Here is a 22,004-nt window from a genome sequence, read left to right on the forward strand (position 1 = left end):
GGCCAAAGTCAATGTAAGGAGGAACTCCTATGAGTCGTGAGGCAAAAACATCAAGTAATTTATACAAGAAAACCCTTCAGATTAATAGAAGATTTCTCAACAGAAACCTTACAAGCCAGGAAGGAATGGAGTCCTAACTCTAGTCTCCTTCAACAGAATAAGGGAATTTGTCACCACTGGACCTGCCCTACAAGAAATGTTTAAAAGTGTTCTATACATGGAACAGAACAACCAATACCCACCATTGTACAAAGACCCCAAAGTTAAAACTCACAGCTCTTGTAAAACAGCAACACAGTGGAGAGAACAAAGCAATTAGATAACAATCAAAATCATAACCAGAACAGCATCTCACTTATCAATACTAACATTGAATGTGAACCATCTTATTGCCCAACTTAAAATATGTAGATTGTTTGAATGGATTAAAAAACACATCCCAAATATATATTGTCTCCAAGAAACCCATTTAGCTCATAAAGATTCTCATAGACTCAAGGTAAAGGGTTGGGAAAAAACATTCCATGCAAATGGAAACCAAAATGTGTAGGTGTAGCTATTCTCATATCAGATAAAATAGACTTTAAGTCAACAATGGTTAAACAAAAGACAAAGATGGAAAGATAGTCATTGTATATGGATAAAAATATTAATTCAATAAGAAGCTATAATAATCTTAAATATATATGCACCTAACACAGGAGCTCCCAGATTCATAAAGCAAATTCTACTATATCTAAGGAAAGAAATAAACAGCAACATCATGATGGCTTGGGACTTCAACACGCTACTGAGAGAACTTGAAAGGTCATTGAGGCAGAAGATCAAAAGTAAACACTGGACTTAAATGAGACTCTAGAAAAAAATTGACCTAACAGATATTTACTGAACATTCTACTTCAAAACTGCAGAATATATATTCTTCTCATCAGCACATTGGAAATTTTCCAAGATAGATCATATGTTAGGCAAAAAAGAAAAGTCTCAGCAAATTTAGAAAAATTGAAATCATATCATGTATCTTCTCTGACCACAGCAGAATAAAACTACCAATCGATTCCAAGAGGAACGCTCAAAACTACACAATACATGGAAATTATACAACCTGCTGCTGAATAATCCTCGGGTTATTGATGAAATCAAGACAGAAATTGAAAAATTTTTGAATTGAATGACAAAGGTGACACAAGCTTCCAAAATCTATAGGATACAGATAAAGCAATGCTAAGGAGAAAGTTCACAGCCTTAAGTGCTTACATCAAAAAGATAGCAAGATCACAAATTAACAACCTAATGTCATACCTCAAGGAACTAGAAAAAAGAATAATCCAAACTGAAATCTAGCACAAGGAAAGAAACAACAAAGCTCCCAGCAGAACTAAACAAAATGGAAACATAAATCAATCAATCAATAAATACAAAAGGATTAATGAAACAAAAAGTTGGTTCTTTGAAAAGATAAAACTAAAAGACTTCTAGCAAAAATAACCAGAAATAGAAGAGAAATGACTCCAATAAGCTCAATCAGAAACGAAAAAGTAGACATTGCAACTGATAACACAGAAATACAAAATATCATCCATGACTACTATGAAAACCTCTATGCACACAAACTAGAAAACCTAGAGGAAATGGATACATTCTTGGAAACACATAACATCTCAAGCCTGAATCAGTAAGAAATAGAAATCCTGAACAGACAATAACAAATAGCAAGATTGAAACAGTGAAAAGAAATCTCCCAGGGGGAAAAAAAAACCCACCCAGCCCAGATGGATTCACAGCTGAATTCTACCAGACCTACAAGGAACTGATACCTGTTCTACTGAAACTGTTCTGTAACATCAAGAAGGAGAGAACCCTCCCTAACTCATTCTACAAAACCAGTATCACCTTGATGCCAAAGTCAGGAAAGGACACAATAAAAAAGGAAAAGTACAGACCAATATCCCTTATGAACATAGATGCAAAAATCCTCAACAATATTATAGCAAACCAAATTTAACAGCACATCAAAAAGATAATCCACCCTGATCAAGTGGGTTTCATCCCAGGATGCTTCAACATATGTGAATCAATAAAAGTGATTCACCAAATAAACAGAAGTAAAAACAAAGACCATATGATCAATTCAACAGATGCATAAAAAGCATTTGATAAAATCCAGCACCCCTTCATGATAACCCCCCCCAACAAACTAGACATAGCAGGAACATACCTCAAAATAATAAAGGTATATATGACAAACCCACAGCCAACATAATACTGAATGGGGAAAAGTTGAAAGCATTTCCCCTACAAACTGGAACAAGACAAAGGTGATCATTGTCACTACTTCTATTGAACATAATACTGGAAGTCCAAATCAAAGCAGTCAGCCAAGAGCAAGAAATAAATGGCATCCAAATTGGGAAAGAGGAGGTTAAATTATCCCTATTTGCTGATGATATGATTTTTTTCTATTAAGGATTATTATTTTTTTCTTTTTTTATTGTGGTTTTTTTTTGGAAAATAATATGGTTTTATTTATATGCTATTTATAGCATGCTGAAGAAACTTGATTTCTGAAAATTATACTCTGAAAGTACAACTAGGTACAAAATACAAGCTTCTGTACAGCATCACAATGATATTTTACAGCTTATGGAAAAAATACAAGAGACTGTAAATGATTTTTACTTTATACATACTATAGATCCCTATAACATTAAATTAAAAAATACAACTTTGTATTGTAGTATAAGATTAGAGGTTATTTATATCAATATTGCCTGTGCATGCCAACAAAATAACATCTTTTTATTATTTTCAATTTATTTTATTTATTTATTTTTTTGGATTAACTTCGGTTTTTTTTATTTCAGCTCATTATGGGGGTACAAAAGTTCAGGTTATATATATTGCCCATGCCCCCCCATCCCCCCGAGTCTGAGTTTCAAGCGTGTCCATTTACAGGGGTACAAATGCTTTTCTCAAAGAACTAAAAGTAGAACTACCATTTGATCCAATAATCCCACTACTAGGTTTCTACCCAAAGGACAATATGATCTTATATATAGAAAACCCTAAAGACTCCACCAAAGACTCCTAGAATTGATAAATAAATTCAGCAAAGTCTCAGGTTACAAAATCCATGTATACAAATCAGTAGCATTCTACATACTAATAACATTCTATATACTAATAACAGTAAAGCTGAGTATCAAATCAAGAATGCAATACCATTTACAGTAGCTAAAAAGAAAATAAAATACTTAAGAATATACTTACAAAAGGAGGTGAAAGATCTCTATCAGGAGAACTATAAAACACTGATGAAAGAAATCAGAGATGACACAAACAATTAAAAAAATATCCCATGCACATGGATTGGAAGAATCAACATTGTTAAAATGTCCATACTGCCCAATGTGATTTATAGATTCAATGCAATTCCCATCAAAATATCAACATCATTTTTCACAGATCTAGATAACATAATCCTAAACTTCATATGGAACCAAAAGGAGTCTGAATGGCCAAAACAATCGTAAGCAAAAAGAACAAACCTGGAGGCATCACATTACCTGACTTCAAATTATACTAAAGGCTATAGTAACCAAAATAGCATGGTACTGGTATACAGGTAGACACATAGACCAATGGAACAGAATAGAGAACCCAGAAATAAAACCATGTAGCTATGACGAACTGATTTTTGACAAAGCAGGTAAAACCATACACTGGGGAAAGAATACTCAATTCAACAAATGAGAATTGGATAGCCACATGCAGAAGAATGAAACAGGATCCCTATCTCTTGCTATATACAAAAATTAACTCAAGGTGTATTAAAGACCTAAATGTAAGACCTGAAATCATAAAAATTCTGGAAGAAACCGTAAGAAAAACTGTCCTAGACATCAGCCTAGGTAGGGAATTTATGACTAAGACCCCAAAATTGTATACAGCAACAACAAAAAGAAATAAATGGTACTTAATTAAATTAAATAGTTTCTGCACTGCCAAGGAAATAATCAACAGAATAAACAGACGATCTACAGAAGGGGAGAAAATTTGCAAACTATTTATCTAACAAAGAGCTAATATCCAGAATCTACAAAGAACTCAAACAAATTAGCAAGAAAAAAAACAACCACATTAAAAAGTGGGCAAAAGACATGAACAGAGTTTTTTCAAAAGAAAATATACAAATGGCCAACAGAAATATGAAAAGTTGCCCAACATCACTAATCATCAGGGAAATGCAAATTAAAACTACGATGTGGTACCATTTTACCCCTATCACAATGGCCATTATTAAAAAAAATAAAAAAAACAATAGATGTTGGCATGCATGTGGTAAAAAAGGAATGCTTATACACTGTTGATGGGGCTGTAAATTATTAATAGTACCACCTCGGTGGAAAACAGTATGGAGATTCCTCAAAGAATTTTAAAATTTTGATCAAGTTCAATTTACCATTTTTTATTTCTATGGATCATGTTCTTGATGCTATGCCTATGAACTCTTTGCATAACCCAGGGTCACTTTTCTCCCATGTCTTCTGAAAATGTTGTAGACTTATATTTTACATTTAGATTTATGATCCATTTTGAGTTTTGTCTAAGATTTGAGGTTTAGGTTGAGGTTTTTTTTCCCCACATATGGATGTCCAGTTTCCCTTTACTTAAGAGCACTCTGTGCCCCAGGTCATATCCAATGTTCTGAAGAACCCAAAAACCCATATGCATTAATACTCCTGGCATGCTTCATAAGCTGTAAAGCCCTGCCCTATTATAAGAAAGTATTATTATGTGGCTTAGATCTGCCTGAGAGTTGGCAATAGGAAATAAATTAGAATTATTTTAGTGAAGGAAATCACCCATCAGCTGGCTACTTTTTTTTTCTCTCCACATATGTACATGTCACCCAAGGAGCTCCTGAATTACAGAGAATCTGAAAATTACTTTTTAATTAACAGATGGTAATGGGACTTCTAAAAATACCAATTCAGGGGCATTTTCTTGCTACATCACCACTTAGTGTTTGTTCAAACAGGCAGGCCCTAGGGTAAATTGTGAAAGTAGTGAATTTTATCTCTGACTTCCTCTCCACCCATTTTCCCATGATACTCTTTCAACTGAGGCATTTGAAGAAGGTAGACAGAGTCTGCCATGAAGACCAAAATTCTGAACAAAGCCTGAAATGCTGATCATCAAATTCAAGTATAATCTCTCCTCTCTTGTTATAGAGACTACATTTTCACTGAAGTCATTCTGTTAATCATTTATTCTGGAAGTTGTTGGTTTTAAGCAGAATCCAGAATTTTCTAGAGTTTAGATAGGGACAAAAGTCTCAAGTTTTCATAGCTGGTGTTTCTTATTTTGCAATCTGGTAAATCTCAGCATAGAAGACAAGATTAGGTAATGCACAATGCAATTTATGAGGAAGGAAAAGGGTAAATAAATGAGGTTAATGATCCAACTTTGTGTCAGAGACAGATGAGATACCAAGGGTGAAGTTCTCTTTCAGGGGTGCCCTTTTATTTGCTCAAGTTCCCACCCAAAATCCTAGAGCTATCTCTTCTCCCATAGGCTGATTACAATTCCTCCCCTTGGAAGTACAGAGGTCAAGCTGTGCATAAAGGAGAATTATTAGCAGACCAAAGGCTATCATGCATTGAGCAAACAGGGAAATCACAGAGGTTCAAAGTTCAGAAGTGTCTCAACAATTATCCCAACGCTCCCTGGGACTACCAAACACTTCCAGGCTCTGAGTGACGGGGCCCAGTAAGATGACTGACATTGCTTCCTGCTGACTTAGTCTAGAAGCACTGTCTCCGTAATAATTTCCATGTCAATATTCTTCCCTTGAGCCCAGGATACATGTCTGTGATAGCCTCAAAAGTCACTACTTGGTAAATGCCTTCCCTGCCCATTTCTAGTTCTTGGTGAAACCTGCAATCATCTTTGTGGTTGGTGCCTCTCTCCAGACCCTACTTTGGAAGTGCTCTTGACCTAGTCTTGATTGTTTTATTAGGGTCATATCTACTAAGCCAGGGCTCTACCCTCACCTTAATTTACTGGTTAAATACAGACTCCTTCTCTTAAGGATGCTCCACTGGTGACAACTCTGTGGCCTGTAAAGATGGCACTTATCCATAGTCTGGAAGATAGACTATGGGAATCTTGTCTCCAACACAAAAGAGAAATAAATCCTTTTCATGGGATTTTGTTGAATATCTGGACCCTGGGTCATGAAGGCCAGACACTTACTGTTACTGATTTCTTCCTCCAGAATTTTTCAACTGGAGTTTAGCACCATTTCTCCCAGAGAACCATTTAGTTTATGGATTCCCAGATCACCCTCCATTGTTATAGAATGTATTATTATTAAGAAATAAGCAAATCACCTGGGAAGCAGTATAAGGAGAATTAATACCAAGTGTTTGGGATTCAGTTATAGGTTGGAGAGCTGTTTAGTGGGAGCAAATTACTCAGCCTCTGTAAGCCTCAATTTCCTCCTCTGTTAACTGGTGGTACTAGCAACTCCTACTTGTGTCATAGTTGTGAGGATGAAATGTGATAATGGATTTAGAGTACTGTAGCACAGTACCTGGCACAATTTCAATAAATGTTAGCTTTTGTTAATTACTACCATCAGTACATGTGGTAGCAGCTCCCACTCCTGGCCCAGTTGTGTTGGCTTATTCTAGTCACTTTCCTAGAAATAAAAATGTTGAGGTGCTGGGCTTTCTTTCATCTACTCTCTGGAGTTGTATTAAAAAATGTGATTTCAAATCACACTGTTGTTCTCTAATCAAAAATAAGAAAGAAACAATGTTTCTCAGTGAGGATCTATGATGTGTTTTCCTCTTTTCTCTTTTCCTTTTTCACCCAAATGGATATGAAAACCAAGAACTTTGTTCTCCTTCAGTACTTCAGCTGCCTAACATTTCAAGTTTCTCTTCTTTTCTTGTGCTTCTGTGACCCTGTCATGCTAACCCACCTATCTTATTTAAGATGGAAATGAGATAAAGTAATTAATGATTATCAGGTACTTCAAAAATACAAAGGACTCTATAAATGCCAAGGGTGATTATTGTCTTCCAGTGTAACGAAGAAGTATAATAAAAATGGATCATAAAATCTCTTCACTACCATGGCCACTATTTTCTTTGCCAGTTAAAATTCACAATCATGCCTGTTTATTCAAAGTAACAAGGGACATGAAAACAATCCAGTCATTTTCTAAAATAGGTTCTCCCAATCAATTGAACACAGAATGACTCCGGAGACATTGGCAATACATTTTGCAAAATCTGTATGAGAGAATAATGCCATCAAGATCACCTTTGGTTTCTAATGATGTCATTGAATCCTCTCCCACCTCCAGAATCTTTTTCTGCAATGAATGTTCTGTTCCCATCTCTTTTGCTTATATTTGTTATTTTATATCACTTCCAGGTATTTGTTCTTATGTACCATGCGTCATAGCAACAGGACACTAGACAGAGAAAATAAATAATCCAGGTAACCTTGGGTCAGAAAAGGGACAAAGGGTGAGTGCATTATTGAGTTTAGAAGAAACTAAAAGCTATTTGCTAGTTTTCCCATTATAATTCCAAGTAGAAAAGCATTTTAAACTTGCTGGATGTTACTGCCATGCCTGGAAGCGCACCTATTTCTTGGTGTCTGGGGAAGCCTGGGGACTTCAGTTAGATTCTCTAAATATTAATAAGACAAATAGAGGGATACAAAAATTGGTTTTCATTGGAGGGTCTAAACATATTCTTGACCCAGGATTCAGGGTTACTTTGAACCAGGTTCATATAAATGTATTTCACAATTTTGAAATTTACCACAATTTTCAGAACATTCTGTGCTATTTTTTTCTTTCTCATCCCAACATTGCCCTTTGATTTGACAAAGTAATGTTGACACCTGACACTATTCCTTAACTTTATTAAGTGAGTACAATTAAAAGTTATTTGGGTTCAATTATTTGCTTATCTGCTTCTTTGATTATGCTTTCTCTTTTCATCAATACCAATTTTAGCTTCATTTAATCAAACTGGTGAAATAATTAGATAGATAAGAAATTTAAAGTAAAATTGATGCATCAACCTTGATAAGACCCTAAAGCCTCCTGCAATATCAACTTCCCTTATCACTGTTCTCTCTAAGGTTCACCTTGATTTTTATATGTATTTTAACTTTGTGGGCAGGGGGGTGGGGTTACTGAGGAAACTATTAAAATCAACATAAAATGTCAAAAGGCAAGTAAGGTAAAAATGCTTCAGTATCAAATATTACAGGGGAATTCAATAAATATGTAGAATATGACATATGTAGAAGTTTCATATTCAGTGAGAGCCTGGGTCAAAAATGATCATTTAAAACTACTCATTAGACCTTAGACTACACATTTATTAAACTCTTAATGTAAGAATAATACCTTTCTTGCTAGATTAGTGAGAGATCTGAGATCATGGACTGTTAGACATAGATACACCCTGAGTATCTTAGTCTAACTTTCTCAAAATAAGGTAAAGGAGGGAGAAAGAGAGAAAGCAAGTGTTAGAGTGAGAAAAAGAAAACAACTTCTGGACTCCTAATGAAAGCTCTTTCTACTACTGATTGAGAGAAAAGGAGGAGTTTTCATTGCCTGGTGTCCAACTTCCCCTACTCCAGTTCCCATTGTGTGAGTCTTAGTCATGGGCACATGATCCAGGTGATGCTCCCACCTAGGGCTTTGAATCATGAAGGACTACAGAAAAAGAGGCAGTGAGATGAGATTTACAATACTGTTATCCACCAATAGTGCTGGCTGTGTCCAGTGGCTAGCAAGATCTTGCCATAGTGACTAGGTCCAGTGGTGGCTGTGAACTACAGCAAAATCAGCAGGAACATCCAAACTCCTGCTGCCTTCCTTCCCTAGTTTTCCACCTTTGCCCAAGCATTTTTCTTCAGACTTTTTGTTAACTCTATGAGTTCCCTGATGGTTTCCCACTAAATCCCTTTTTCCCCAATAACTCTGACTGATTCAGAAGTTATTGGTATCACAAACTAAGCTGCAGGCAACTGACCCTCAGGGAATATTGATAAAATCAGGAATGATTGACAGTTGAACTCCCCCTTAGAAACACAGCAGAAAAACAGCTTATTAAACAGTTGCCTAAGGTCACCTGGAATGCCCATTGAGAGAATGATTCAAGGAGAATAGTGTGAAGGGCATGAGAAGTTCAATGACAGCTGATGAGATGGCTGCTTCTTATAATAAATAGCTTAATGGTGAAAAAAGTCATTTGCCTCAGCAGATCTGAGATGGCCAAAGATAAATTTAGACTTTAGTTTGATCCTGTTTGCTGATGAATTACAATATCAGTAGTATTCACAGCTCTGACAGGTTTCTCAGGTGCGTATTGTGGCTTTATCTGGGTTAGACTGAAAGCTGGAAAATTGACATGGAAATATATGAGAGGATTTAGAGGACCCTATGCATGCTGAACCCTTAATTCTCATTAAATCTCCCTTGCCAGCTTAAGAAATATCTCCTGCCTTGTCTGATGAAACTGTTCTTCCCTTGATTGAAGATGCTTTTTTACCTGAGGGAGTTACCTTACAAGACAAAGCCCATTCTCTTCATCCTCCTCCTTTCTCCATTATTTCCCAAGATTGTTAGATTTCAGCATGACCCCAGGATGGGGATGGGTGGCAATAATAAGGTCAAAAGCAAGAGAAGGCCAAAGAACTTCCAGATTTCTAGTTTATACTGGAAAAACTCTGGGAAGTGTATATGGAAATAGAGTATAAGGATGCTTGATGAAGGATGAGAAATGTAATTATAGATTGGTCTGAATCCAACAATTCAAAATTCACTGTATGTTGAGAAGCTTATGCTGAATCCAGGGGGGTGAATATGGTAAACACTCCCAGTAAGCACACCTTCAAGCAGCGCACCTCACTGCATTTTACCTGGAGGAAGAGAAGACCGGAGGCATGGAGCTATACCAATTCATGAGCAGTGATTAATGGTTTGCAAGAAGACTAGTGACATGGAAGGAATAAGACTAAAGACTAGAGACAAGACTTTTCTCACATTTGAGAAAAATGTGAATGGACTTCTCAGAGGGTGAGAATATTGATGTCCCTTGTGGATATGCATGCCAGAAGGCACACAGTGTGGAAGAGATTCTTCTTTCTCATTTATTACTCTGTTTAAAAAAGTTACATTGCATTTTAAGGACATAAATATAATAATGTTTCGTATATAATTAGCAGCTAAAAAAACAACATAGTATTAAGAAAAATATACCTTCAATGAAGTTTAGGGTGTAACAATCCCAGAGGTGTAGGTGTTCCAGGAAAGTGTCGATTAGGGCATTCTCCTTAGTGGCCTGTATATATTTGCTCAGCATTTGAACTCTCAACTAGATTTGGAGATCTTAGTCCTGCTGTCTTGTACGAAGATCTAGAGAGATAAAGGGGCTTTCCTAAAGTCAGGAAATGGAGGAAAAAATGAAATGAGGGAGGAAAGACAGAGAACTGGAAATAAAAAACAGATCTCTGCACTCTTGTGTGATACTCTTAATAAAGATTTAGAAGGTCATTTGTTAGTGGAGATTTGTCTTTTTTAGAGGAGACACACAGAGAGAATTGCCTTATTTCTGAGCTCTTTTTTTAATATCTAGAAATCTCCAATTGTGTGAGTCTTGAAAGAAGGCAGCAACCCAGTTACCACCAGGGAAGCCAAAGGCAGGCAATATTTCCTCCCCCTCCTCTACCCAACCTTTGGCAAAGAGGGTATGGGCAGGTGAACTAGCATCAGCCAGTTAGATGCTCCCTCCTGGGACTTTGTTCTCAAGACAGTGAAGGAAAAATAAAGAGACAATGCTGGAACCCATTCTACTAAGTGAAGTATCACAAGAATGGAAAAACAAGCACCACATGTACTCACCATCAAATTGGTATTAACTGATCAACACTTAAGTGCATATATAGTAATAACATTCATTGCGTGTTGGGCAGGTGGGAGTGGGGAGGAGAGGATCGGTATATTCACACCTAATGGGTGCGGTGTGCACTGTCTGGGGATGGACACGCTTGAAGCTCTGACTCGGGTGGGGCAAAGGCAATATATGTAACCTAAACATTTGTACCCCCATAATATGCTGAAATAAAAAAAAAAAATTTAAAAAGTATGGTGAAATCAGTATCTGCATCTAGCAGTGCTGTCCTAACCAGATTGCTCCTGCTGGATAGCCTTTCTTGATCTCTGTCTTTTCTTTCTGAGCTTCATTTTCCAATCTTTCCACTGATTCTGTGCATCAGATGACATCTACCTATGAAAGCTGATTCGCATAACTACATCAATGAGCTCTCATGTCTTCTAGCTTCTGGTTAGGTTTGGCCAATGGAATCCTAGGAGGAGAATGGAGGGAGGGAGTAGAGTGAAGTCAGAATATTTATTGTCATGGTTCCCTTCCCATAAGGACACCTTGGGTTGCCTTGCTCCGTAATAGAAATTCACTGTCCCTCTCAAGGTGGGCTGCTCTACACAACTCTCTCTCCATCCAAGTTCTAACAAACTCTCTATTCCTTCATCTCTTTGGGCCAAGGAAGAGTAACAGCTCCAAAGCTACTAGCCCTGGGTCCTTGTACTATCCCTTGTGGTTGCCCCAACCCCTTTCCAATCCTTCAAGATTATTTTCTTTGTAAATAAACTCTTTTCAAATCATCCTAATAAGAGGGTGTCATGTGTTAGTTGGAAACCTGATGGATATGCCTTCAAATGCATTCCTTCTCAGGTTAACTTTGTGCCAAAGAAACCCAACAGACTTAGAATTCTAAGAGGAGGATTTATAGAAGAAACAAAAGCTCAGAGTTGGGATCAAATGTGAAATTTTCAGTAAACGGTAGTAAATGAGACTGAATGTTTTCAACGGACCTTGTTAGGAAAAAGTCACCCATGGAAAGGCACAAATAAAAATGGCTCAAAATACACTCAGGGAGTTTTCAAGCCTGATTCCCAATCAGTCAGAGGGCAATGACTAACAGCTGATGTAAAGCGGAGCTTCTGTTCACAGATATACAATTGCTGAACAGTTGGGCCATTCATTTTTAAATGGCAATCATTAAGTCCTCCCTCTCTCCCCGCCTCCCAATTCCTATAGTGCTTTGCACAAAGTAAAGTGCACATAGGTTCTTCCAGCTGTCTCCTCCCTGGTTTTCTTTGCTGTCAGAGAGACACAGCTGTGTTGTGTTTGGAATGATGCAGCATGGAAAAGCTATTAATCTGGCTCCATCTAGATGCACCAAGTCTAACTGCAAGGCTGCCTCCAGCTTAATTATGAGTGGGTACCAAGTAATGGAACTTTAAAAACAGACCATGAGACACAAATAATGGGAATTAAAACTATGAGGGAAAGTAAATAATATGTACAGAGTTTGCTGAAAAATGGACATTATAGTTTTTGTACACATCATCACATTTAAAACACACAACAATCCTGCAAATTAGGAGTTATTATCCTGGTTTACCAGATGAAGAATCAGAGACAGAGAGTGAGGAACTTGCTCGGATTACTAAGGTAATAAGTGATAAAGCCTGAATTCCAAACCATGCTATCCTAAGCCTAGTCTCTAAATTAGGGTGTGTGTATTGATACTCTAGGAGATGCTCAAGACAATCCATCTTGGAGCAAATCAAATAATAGGACTTTTCGTTATGTTTATTTTTTAGTCAAACCATTTAAAATTTTTGTGTGTATGTTTTACAATACACATATTAGTACAGTAGTACATACACATAAATATGTAAATACACATGTATTGCTTCTGCTGAATAGTCTTCCCTGATTTTTTTTTTTTAGTCTCATTTTTCAATCTTCCTACTGAGTCTGTGCACCAGCTGATAGCCTCAAGTGCTAGATACCTACTCAGGGAAGCCGATTTATGTGGGCTATATTAATGAGCTCTCGTGTTTTCTGGCTTTTGGTTGATTATATACGAGGACGTGTAATCTAAAAAGTTTAAAGACCACCACTATGTTCTTTCTAGAGGCAGTAGAGTGTAATTATTAGGAACAAAGATTCTGGAACCAGACTGCCTGTGTTCAGATCTCCGCCCTACCACATTTTAGCTAAGAAACCATGGGTAACGTAGCCTCTCTGTACTTCAGTTTTCTCTCCTGTGATATGTGAATTTAAAGAGTTAATACACAGAGTGCTTGAGTGCTTAGACCAATATGTGATATGTAACAAGAGATAGTAATCTAAGCCATTAGTGATCACATTACATAGTTCTTCAAAGTAGTCATCCAGGACTTTACCTAGGCATACAACTACTGTCACTGATCCCTCAAAACTCTTCTTTTGGAACTGTACCTGAGTTAGTTTGTGACCTGTCTGAGATCATCAGATCCATTTCTTTATAGTCACCCTTTATTTGTCATCCCAAGGATATTGTTTTTCTTGACAATAGTTTATATTTTTATCAGTTTAAACTTTAAATTATTCTTCAAAATAACTGCTTTCTATAATCTAATCAAAATAAATCTGTTTTCTAAAAATCTTTTCTAAATGCAAAGATTAAGTATTTTCTACTTCCATGGTTTTTTACCAGAACATACTCCAAGGTTTGGCATTTCTTCCAAAAGAAGAATCAAGGCACATTCTTAGCAATTGCAACAATACTAGGCTAAGTGACCTCCCAAAGAAGGAGAAATGCGTCACTTGGATGTCTAGCAAAAATAATACTCACATAACTGCAAAAATAAATCACCATTTTGTTAGAGCATGGTGTAATGGAGGGAGTCCAGTCATCAGTGTCAAATAAAACTAGGTTTAAATGCTGGTGCAATATTTGCTAATAGACTCATAGATCACTAAGATCCATAAAGTGATTTAATAATTTCTTGCTTGCAGGATTGGGGTGGGAGATGATCTCAGTGAGGTAAAGAGCCAGATGATGCAGGGTCTTGTAGGCTATTGTTAGGACTTTGGCTTTTATTTTGAGAGAGCAAGGAAACCACTGGAGGATATTGAGAAAGGGGAAGGCATGTTATGTCTTTAAAAGGATCCTGGGCTGTGAATAGTGTTAGGAAGGAAGCAAGGATGTCAATTAAGAAGTGATGGCAATAGTCCAGGTGAGAGGTGATGGTGTTTTGGAACTGGAAGCTAATAATGGAGTTGATGAGACATAATGAGTTTGCAGATATATTTCAAAACTAGAACTTTCTGAACATATGTTTATAGGGATAATGTAAGTAAAAGGCCTTGGGTTTCTGATTTACAATAAAACCAATATAGGGACACAATCATTACTACTTTACGCTCAAAACTTACATAGTAATCAATGGGTAACCAGTTTGTTTAGGACAGGGATGAACTAGGATCTTCTAACACATTTTTTTCTTCCTAATATATTATAGTTTTTCTTCAGTGGGCAGATGGTGTATTCCTAAGAGCCAGGGTTCTATAGAAATACACATATGGATTCAAATCCTGACTCCAACTCTTACTGGCTGTTTGACCTTGAGCAAGTCAATTAATCTCTATGTACTTCGGTGTCTTCATCTGTAAAATGGGGAGATTCAAGAACTTATACCCCAGAGAGTTTTGAGAGGATTCAAATAGTTAACGTATGTAAAGTACTTAGAATTGTGATTACATGGCATATACATTCATCAAAACTCATCAAAGCATACACTTAAAATGGGTGCATTTATTTTATTTAAATTATGCCTCAATCAAGTCAACTTAAAAGAAAAATTATTTCTAATTAAAAATATTTCAATTGTGCATTAAAGTACAGAAAATAATATAACAGTCACTCACACATCTACCACTCTGCTTGAAAAGATGTTAACATTTTGCCATATTTTAGATCCCTTTTCTTCTTAAAGAAGCAAACCATTGCACATACTTATAAAGTTTCACCATTCATCCTTCACCCTTTTTTCCTGTTTTAGAGGAAATGACTGTACCCAATGTGGTATACATCATTCCCATGAATGATCATTTTCTATATATCTGTATCCCTGTATTTTGTGAAACATTTACCCTTCTTTAGGAGGTCACTTAGCCTAGTATTGCTGCAATTGGTAAGAATTAAAAATATCCTATTTTCAACATGTTTAATCTTTAGATAAAATAGTATCACATACACATCATTTTGTAATTTTATTTTTTTCTCTCAATATTAAGTTTTTGGGAACTCTTCATGTTCATGTACATAGAACTGGTTCATTAATCTTAACTGTTATATGATATTCTGCTGTGTAAATAGTCTATCCACTCCTCTACTGATGGACATTTAGATTATTTCCATTTTTTTCTAGGACAAACAATGCTGCTATTAGCATCCTCACGTATGCCTCTTTGGGCACAGGCTATCTTTTCAACTTTATTTAGTTTTGGCAAATTATTCTCTACTATGGTTTTACTAATTTCACCAGCAATCTTTCTGTGAGGATACCTCCTATGTAAATACTCAAAACCATGTAAAAGTATTAATATTATTATATTTAATGCCAATCTTATGAGTATAAAATCTTATCTCATTATTACTTATTTTGCATTTCCCTTATTTCCAGTAAGGTTGGACATCTTTTTATATGCTTATCAGCCATTTGGATTTTTATACTGTGATATGATACCCTTTGCCCATTGTTTATTTCTTATCTTTTTTCTTTTTCTTATTGATTTATTGGTATTCTATACATATTCTTAATACTAGATTCTTTATCTGTTAATTGTCTATAATCACATTTATCAGACTTTTCCTTTCTGGCATCTGTAGACTAGTTCTTATGCCTTTCCACAGCTATACAAAGTGTGATCTTTGGGCCACAACCAGCAGCAGAAGCAGCAGCAACAGGGAATGTGTTAAAAATGCAGATTCCCTAGGTCTACCCTAGACCTGTGGAATCAGATTCTGAATTTTAGTAAGATCACTAGGTGATCTGTATGCACATTAAAGATTTTAAAATGCTGGATGAAATAATTAAGAAAGGAACAAAAGTGCAAAATGTCTTCTCCGGGGTAATAAATATCACAGCAGACCTCACCTGTCTTCTGTTTCTTCTTCTTCATAAAGAAAAATCCTTGGCTTTGGACCTATGAGTCCTCAGTTCATATATCCTAGAGTTGCACTAAAAAAATTCAGAAATAAAAGAAGTTATTAGAATCTGTTCCGTAAATTTAGATGTTTATGGGATTTCAAAGAAGAGTTTGCAAAGTAAAGACCCACTTGTTTATCTGATTCCAGATGGAGAAACAAACAGCAATGGCAGCTGTATTATAACTCAAAATGCAAGCCTTGGACGTTTTGTTGAATGCTGTCAAGAAAAAAACAAATTCAGCTAGGAAGCATACTGCATCAAATGTTTTCCTTGTTCATACATGCCTCTATTTTTAGTTGACACGAAATGCTCTAGAAATGAATGACAACTAGAATTAATAGAGGAAACTGAAAAGACTTGTACGTGTTGTCAGATGTGTGATGATGTCTGTGTATCAACATGATTTCCTGAGGAGTATATGAGTGTTTGGCTTCATATGAAGGGGGCAACAAAAGAGCACACGATTGCAGCTGAGAGTTGTAAAATTATACCTTAAACAGGGGTCCCCAACCTATGGTGAGTTGTATAATTATCTCATTATATATTGCAACATAATAATAGAAATAAAGTACACAATAAATGTAATGCACTTGAATCCTCCCCAAACCATTCCCCCCTCCCCAGTCTGTGCAAAATTGTCTTTCATGAAAATAGTCCCTGGTGCTGAAAAGGTTGGGGACCACTGTCTTAAAACACCCTGCCTTCTCCAACATAAGGGATGTGACTCCATAGGCTGAAAGCATCTGACTGGAGGTATTGTGGCAGAGTTACTGATACTACTACTCACCGAATGTCCATGGGCTCTCCCACATTTCCCAGCCCCCATGCAGTACATAGAGGCACATAACACTGGATCTGGCCACTGGATTGTGAGAAGTAGAAACATATCACTTTTAGCCTGAAACATTTAATTTCCTGCTTCCTCTCTTTTTAGCCATTCTACAGCAACCAAAGAGGTCATGAGTGGCATATCGTGTGGTGCCAAGGTAGTTGAATCTCCATCAGTAGCCTGGGCCCCTGCATGACCAGGTGGAGCAGATTGCCCCACTGGACATGCAGCATTAGTGAAAAAAGAAACTTCTTTTTTGTGTTAAGCCACTGAAATCTGGGTATGTTTTGAATTACAGCATAGCGTGGATTATGCTAATACAGTGAGCATAGCTGACTATTCCTTATTAATAATAGCCAACAGTATTGAGTGCTACACTATTCCAGGCACCAAGCTGTAAGTTTTACATGCATTACCTAATATCTCACAACAACCTTCTGAGATAGATGACAGTATTATCATATATTATATGATATATATGCTCTAGGGCTATAGCATAGCTATATATACATGGTGATATATATGAAATAGCTCTAGATCATATGTCTCAACAGTATATAGACATCATGTATATAGAGATACAGATGCATCCCATGTATCAATAGTATATTGTCAAAGGTGGCCATTCTTCCTCTCTTACTGTTATGCTAGAAGTGTTTTCTCTCCTTTTAGCTAAGGGCAGTCCCTCCACATGGGGTTTGGATGCCATCTCCTCCTGCCTTACATTATTGATTATTCCTTCACTCTCTGGGATCTGCATTCCCTCCCCATCTATTCAGTTTGGCCCCTCAGCATTCTCAAGTCTCTTCAAGTTTAACCGGGCCCTCCATCCACCTCACTTCCCCCTCCAATGATGGTCTCCCCTCCCCTCCTATGTCTTCTTTAAATGTTTCACCCTCATTTTGTTCCCTCAGATTCTCACACTCTCTAATTACTCCAATATTGTTTCTTCTTCCAGCACTCCACCAAACTGCTCTTTTCAACACCGCTACTGATCACATCATTGCTAAATTCAGCAGGCGTTTTATTTTCACCGTATTTAATTTCTCTGCATTCTGTGACCCAATTGATCACAACCTCTTGTTGAAACACCATTCTATAGGCTCTCCCTCTCTGGTCACTCTCTCTCCTTTTCAGCTTAATCATCTTTCACTGGGCCATTAAATTTTGGCATTTTTCACTACCTATCGTAGCCTCTTTTGTCTTCTCATTCTATAGTCACTTACCAATCTTTCACCTGTTCTGAAGCCTGCTAACACCACCACATACACTCAGGCATCCCCTAAATATGTGTCTTCATCTGGGGCTTCTGCTCAGCATCTCCACTTTGATGTCTTAGTGTGCTCAAGGCTGAACTCATCATGTTCTCCTCACCCCACCTAACTAACTCCAGCCTCACCTGTTCCTTCCTCAGCATTCCCCATCTTAGTAAATGGCGCCACCCTCCTCCTATTTGTTTATGTTGGAAACCTGAGCAGGGCTGCATCAATACCTTTGGGGGTGCTCAGCACAAAAATGTGCTTTACTGTATTTTGAAATAAAAACAAATCAAAGCATATCATAACTAAAGTAAATCTTTAAAAATTCTCATTTTGTCTATGGCCATACCATTCTGAACATGCCTGATCTCATTGAAGCTAAGCAGGGTCGGGCCTGGTTAGTACTTGGATGGGAGGCTGCCTGGGAATACTGGGTGCTGTAGGCTTTAAAATATTTAAATAAAGAAATAAAAATTCTCATTTTCCCCATAGTGACAATTATGATGCTTTTAAAATGAATATCAAATCCTTTTCAAAATAATTTAGGGACACTTCTTTTTTGTTGCTCTAAGAGCTATTTGGTAGTCCAGCACTATCTATTTTTTTATTTATTTATTTTTATTTATTTATTTATTTATTTATTTTTTTGAGACAGAGCCTCACTCTGTTGCCCAGGCTAGAGTGAGTGCCGTGGCGTCAGCCTAGCTCACAGCAACCTCAAACTCCTGAGCTCAAGCGATCCTCCTGTCTCAGCCTCCCGAGTAGCTGGGACTACAGGCATGCGCCACCATGCCCGGCTAATTTTTTCTATATATATTTTTAGCTGTCCATATAATTTCTTTCTATTTTTAGTGGAGGTGGGGTCTTGCTCTTGCTCAGGCTGGTCTCGAACTCCTGAGCTCAAACTATCCGCCCACCTCGGCCTCCCAGAGTGCTAGGATTACAGGCGTGAGCCACCGCGCCCGGCCCTCCAGCACTATCTAGAAGTCAATAATCAGACACCATCTCCTGTTGATTCTACCACTATTTTCAAATCTGCCTGCTCCTCTCTGATACCAATGAACTGTACTCAAAGCCACCATGACCACTTGTCTGAAATTCTGCAATAGCCTCTGAACCCTTCTCACTCCTCCAATTTATTCTCCACAAAGCAGCCAGGCCAGGCAGAATGATTTCAGGAGCACATATAACTGATCCTGTCCTGTCACTCCACTGCTTAAAACCTCTCCGTGGTTTCCCACTGTCCTTAGAATAAAATCTCAGATCCTTAACAGGTCTAAGACCCTGCCTCCTTGCCAGGAACCAGGCTCACCTCTTTGAGTTACTAGAAAGAGCCAAGCTCCCTATGAGCTTTTACACACAATTTACTCTCTGTCCAGAGCTCTCTCAACCCTCCCAGCTTCTCCCTCTTCAATTCTAGATTTGATGTCTTTTCTTCAGATAAGCCTTTCTTAACTTCCCACACCTGGTCAATGCTCCTTGTTAAATATTTTCTTAGTAACCCCCACTTTGCTTTGTAAGTAAATGATTATTTGTGTAACGGGTAGTTTAATCTCCTCTCCCCACTTAAATGCAAACTCCCTGAGAAAGAGTTGAGAACACACTGTAGGACACACAAGTAATTCAGGGATCCTTGAATCCAGCTTTGTCTGATTCTAGAGCCCATGCCCAAAACTACTGCATGCACATAAATCTACCCATCGTGGAAGATGGCTTTTTGCCTCTTTATTTTATGATGGCCAAGTATTGATGCATGGGAAATCAAGGTCTGACTAGGAAAATATAACATCGCTGAGCAAATTCTAAAGCAATGATGTTGGGTTGTTGTTGAATCCCTTTGTGTATATTCCCGTGAAGAGCGGACCAATACGCCTCAGCTTTTTATTTCTGCGGACTACAGGCTGAACTCCAGCTCTCCCATTGTATTATCTCCACATCCATAAACAGGGGTGACATTAACCACCTTACAAGGTTGTAACAGTACTCAATCATTCAATAAATATTTAATAAGCATCTAGTATATGCCAGATCTTGGTTTAGATGCTGGGGATACAAATAACATTTAGGACGTAAAGCATTGGTTTTAAGTGAAAGCTAGGTAAAAAAAAAAAAAAAAAAAAAAGAGAGAAACAAAAAAAAAAAAGCTTTTAGCATAGTGCCTAGCTCATTTAATGTTATACATGGTTACCAAAACTAGTATTGTCATAATTGTGTGTCGACGTTTGCTTACGTCACATAGCTCCAGTGAGAGCATGGAAGATTTGCGACATTTGTCACTACTGGGGCGTGTTCCCAGCGGCACTGGGATCTCGCTAGCACAAGCCTGCGCGCTTCGCCCCCTCTCCTCCGGGCCGGTAGAGGGCGCGCGGTCTCTACCGCCTCACCTGCTGCGTCTGCGCCTGCGCCATACCGGCCGCCCGTCCTTCGCTCCCCTCCCCCAGGCGTCCGCTCTGCCTCGCGCCCCAACGCTCCGCCTCCGTTGCCCCTAGCGGCTGTTTGTTGACTTCCGGGAGCGCGATAGTAGTCTGTGAAGATAGCGTCGCTATGGGGGTATGGGGGGTTTATGCGGCCCGCGTTGGCACTGAGGGACTCCCTTAGGCCCTACCGAGTCAACCCCGCAACCCTTCTGGCCCAGACACAGGCTTCCCTTACCGCCCTCGACATGGATGAGCCCGAGGATCTTGTGCCCAGTGAGTCGCGCCCGCGGCTGTGGTGGCGGGCCGGGAGGGAGGGTCCGCGGGCGGGCAGGCGGCCAGGCCCCGCCTCCGGGCCGGCCCCGTCGGGGGACAGGCCCGAGTCACGGCGGCCCAACTGTGGCCGGAGCTCTGGCCGCGCCCCCGCGAATACTGAGGGGAGAGGACGGCAAGGGCGGGACGGGACGACGGGGAACGGAGTGCCTGTCTTATTCTTTTAAGATAAGCTTTGGATGAGTTTCTCGAAAGCAGGGGCACTTTTTACCTCCCTGTAAACTTCCCAAAGTACTTCAGACTTGTGCACGTTGGAGGTCCCCAGGACCCATTTATGTATTGAATTCAGTAAAGAGTGGGTGACCAGAGGATGTGGGGTAAAAGGGAATGGAGCAAACGAATTGGGGAAAGGGGAGGAGATGGAAACTTTAGCGATTTTTTAAAAAACTTTTTCCCCTGAGCTCTATAGTTACAAATACATTTGACATTGCGACCTGGTACCGCATCCGTACTGTGTAACAGAAATAAACGTTTCTCTTTGGGAGGCTGAGACAGGAGAATCGCTTGAGGGCCGGGAGGGAGTTCGAGACCAGCCTGGGCGACATAGCGAGACGCCATCTCTACAAAAAATTTTTTAAAGAAATTAGCCCAGTGTGGTGGCCGGCATTTGTAGTCCCAGATACTGAGGAGGCTGAGGCGGGAAGATCTCTCGAGCCCAGGAGTTGGAGGCTGCAATGAGCCATGATCAGGCCACTGCACTCCAGCCTGGGTGACAGACAGAGTGAGACCCTGTCGAAAAGAAAAGAAATAGATATTTCATTTAGCAGTGCTTGTTCTAACCACTTGGTATGTGCTCAGAGCTTTTCTATAATATGTTCCCTTAAAAATGCTGATCATGATCCACTAAATTAATTTTCTGACTCACTAATTGATCATGACCAACATTTTGGAAAAAAAAAAAAAAACACTAGGTTTGAACAGAATCATACCTTCACTGAAATATGTATGTTTTCTTTCATGCTTCTAGCTGGAATACGGTTAATTCCTGGCGTCCTGGAGTTAACAGTTTAGTGAGGGATACAAGAAAGTAAACAAAATGATAATACAGTTTGATAGTAAAT

At 38.4% G+C, this 22,004-nt stretch overlaps 1 protein-coding gene across 1 annotated transcript in view; it reads left to right on the plus strand.

Annotated features, from left to right (window-relative positions):
• The first annotated feature begins 20,774 nt into the window (after nt 1-20,774).
• Nucleotides 20,775-22,004, plus strand: part of LOC138378086 (X-linked retinitis pigmentosa GTPase regulator-like) — a 48,375-nt gene continuing 47,145 nt past the window's right edge. Inside the window, exon 1 of the mRNA XM_069463369.1 lies at nt 20,775-20,886. Within this exon, the coding sequence (XP_069319470.1) occupies nt 20,859-20,886 (28 nt within the window). The 5' untranslated portion in view covers nt 20,775-20,858. The remainder of the gene's footprint in view (nt 20,887-22,004) is intronic.

This window comes from Eulemur rufifrons, chromosome 30 (genome assembly GCF_041146395.1).
Source record: "Eulemur rufifrons isolate Redbay chromosome 30, OSU_ERuf_1, whole genome shotgun sequence".
Classification (NCBI taxonomy): Eukaryota; Metazoa; Chordata; class Mammalia; order Primates; family Lemuridae; genus Eulemur; species Eulemur rufifrons.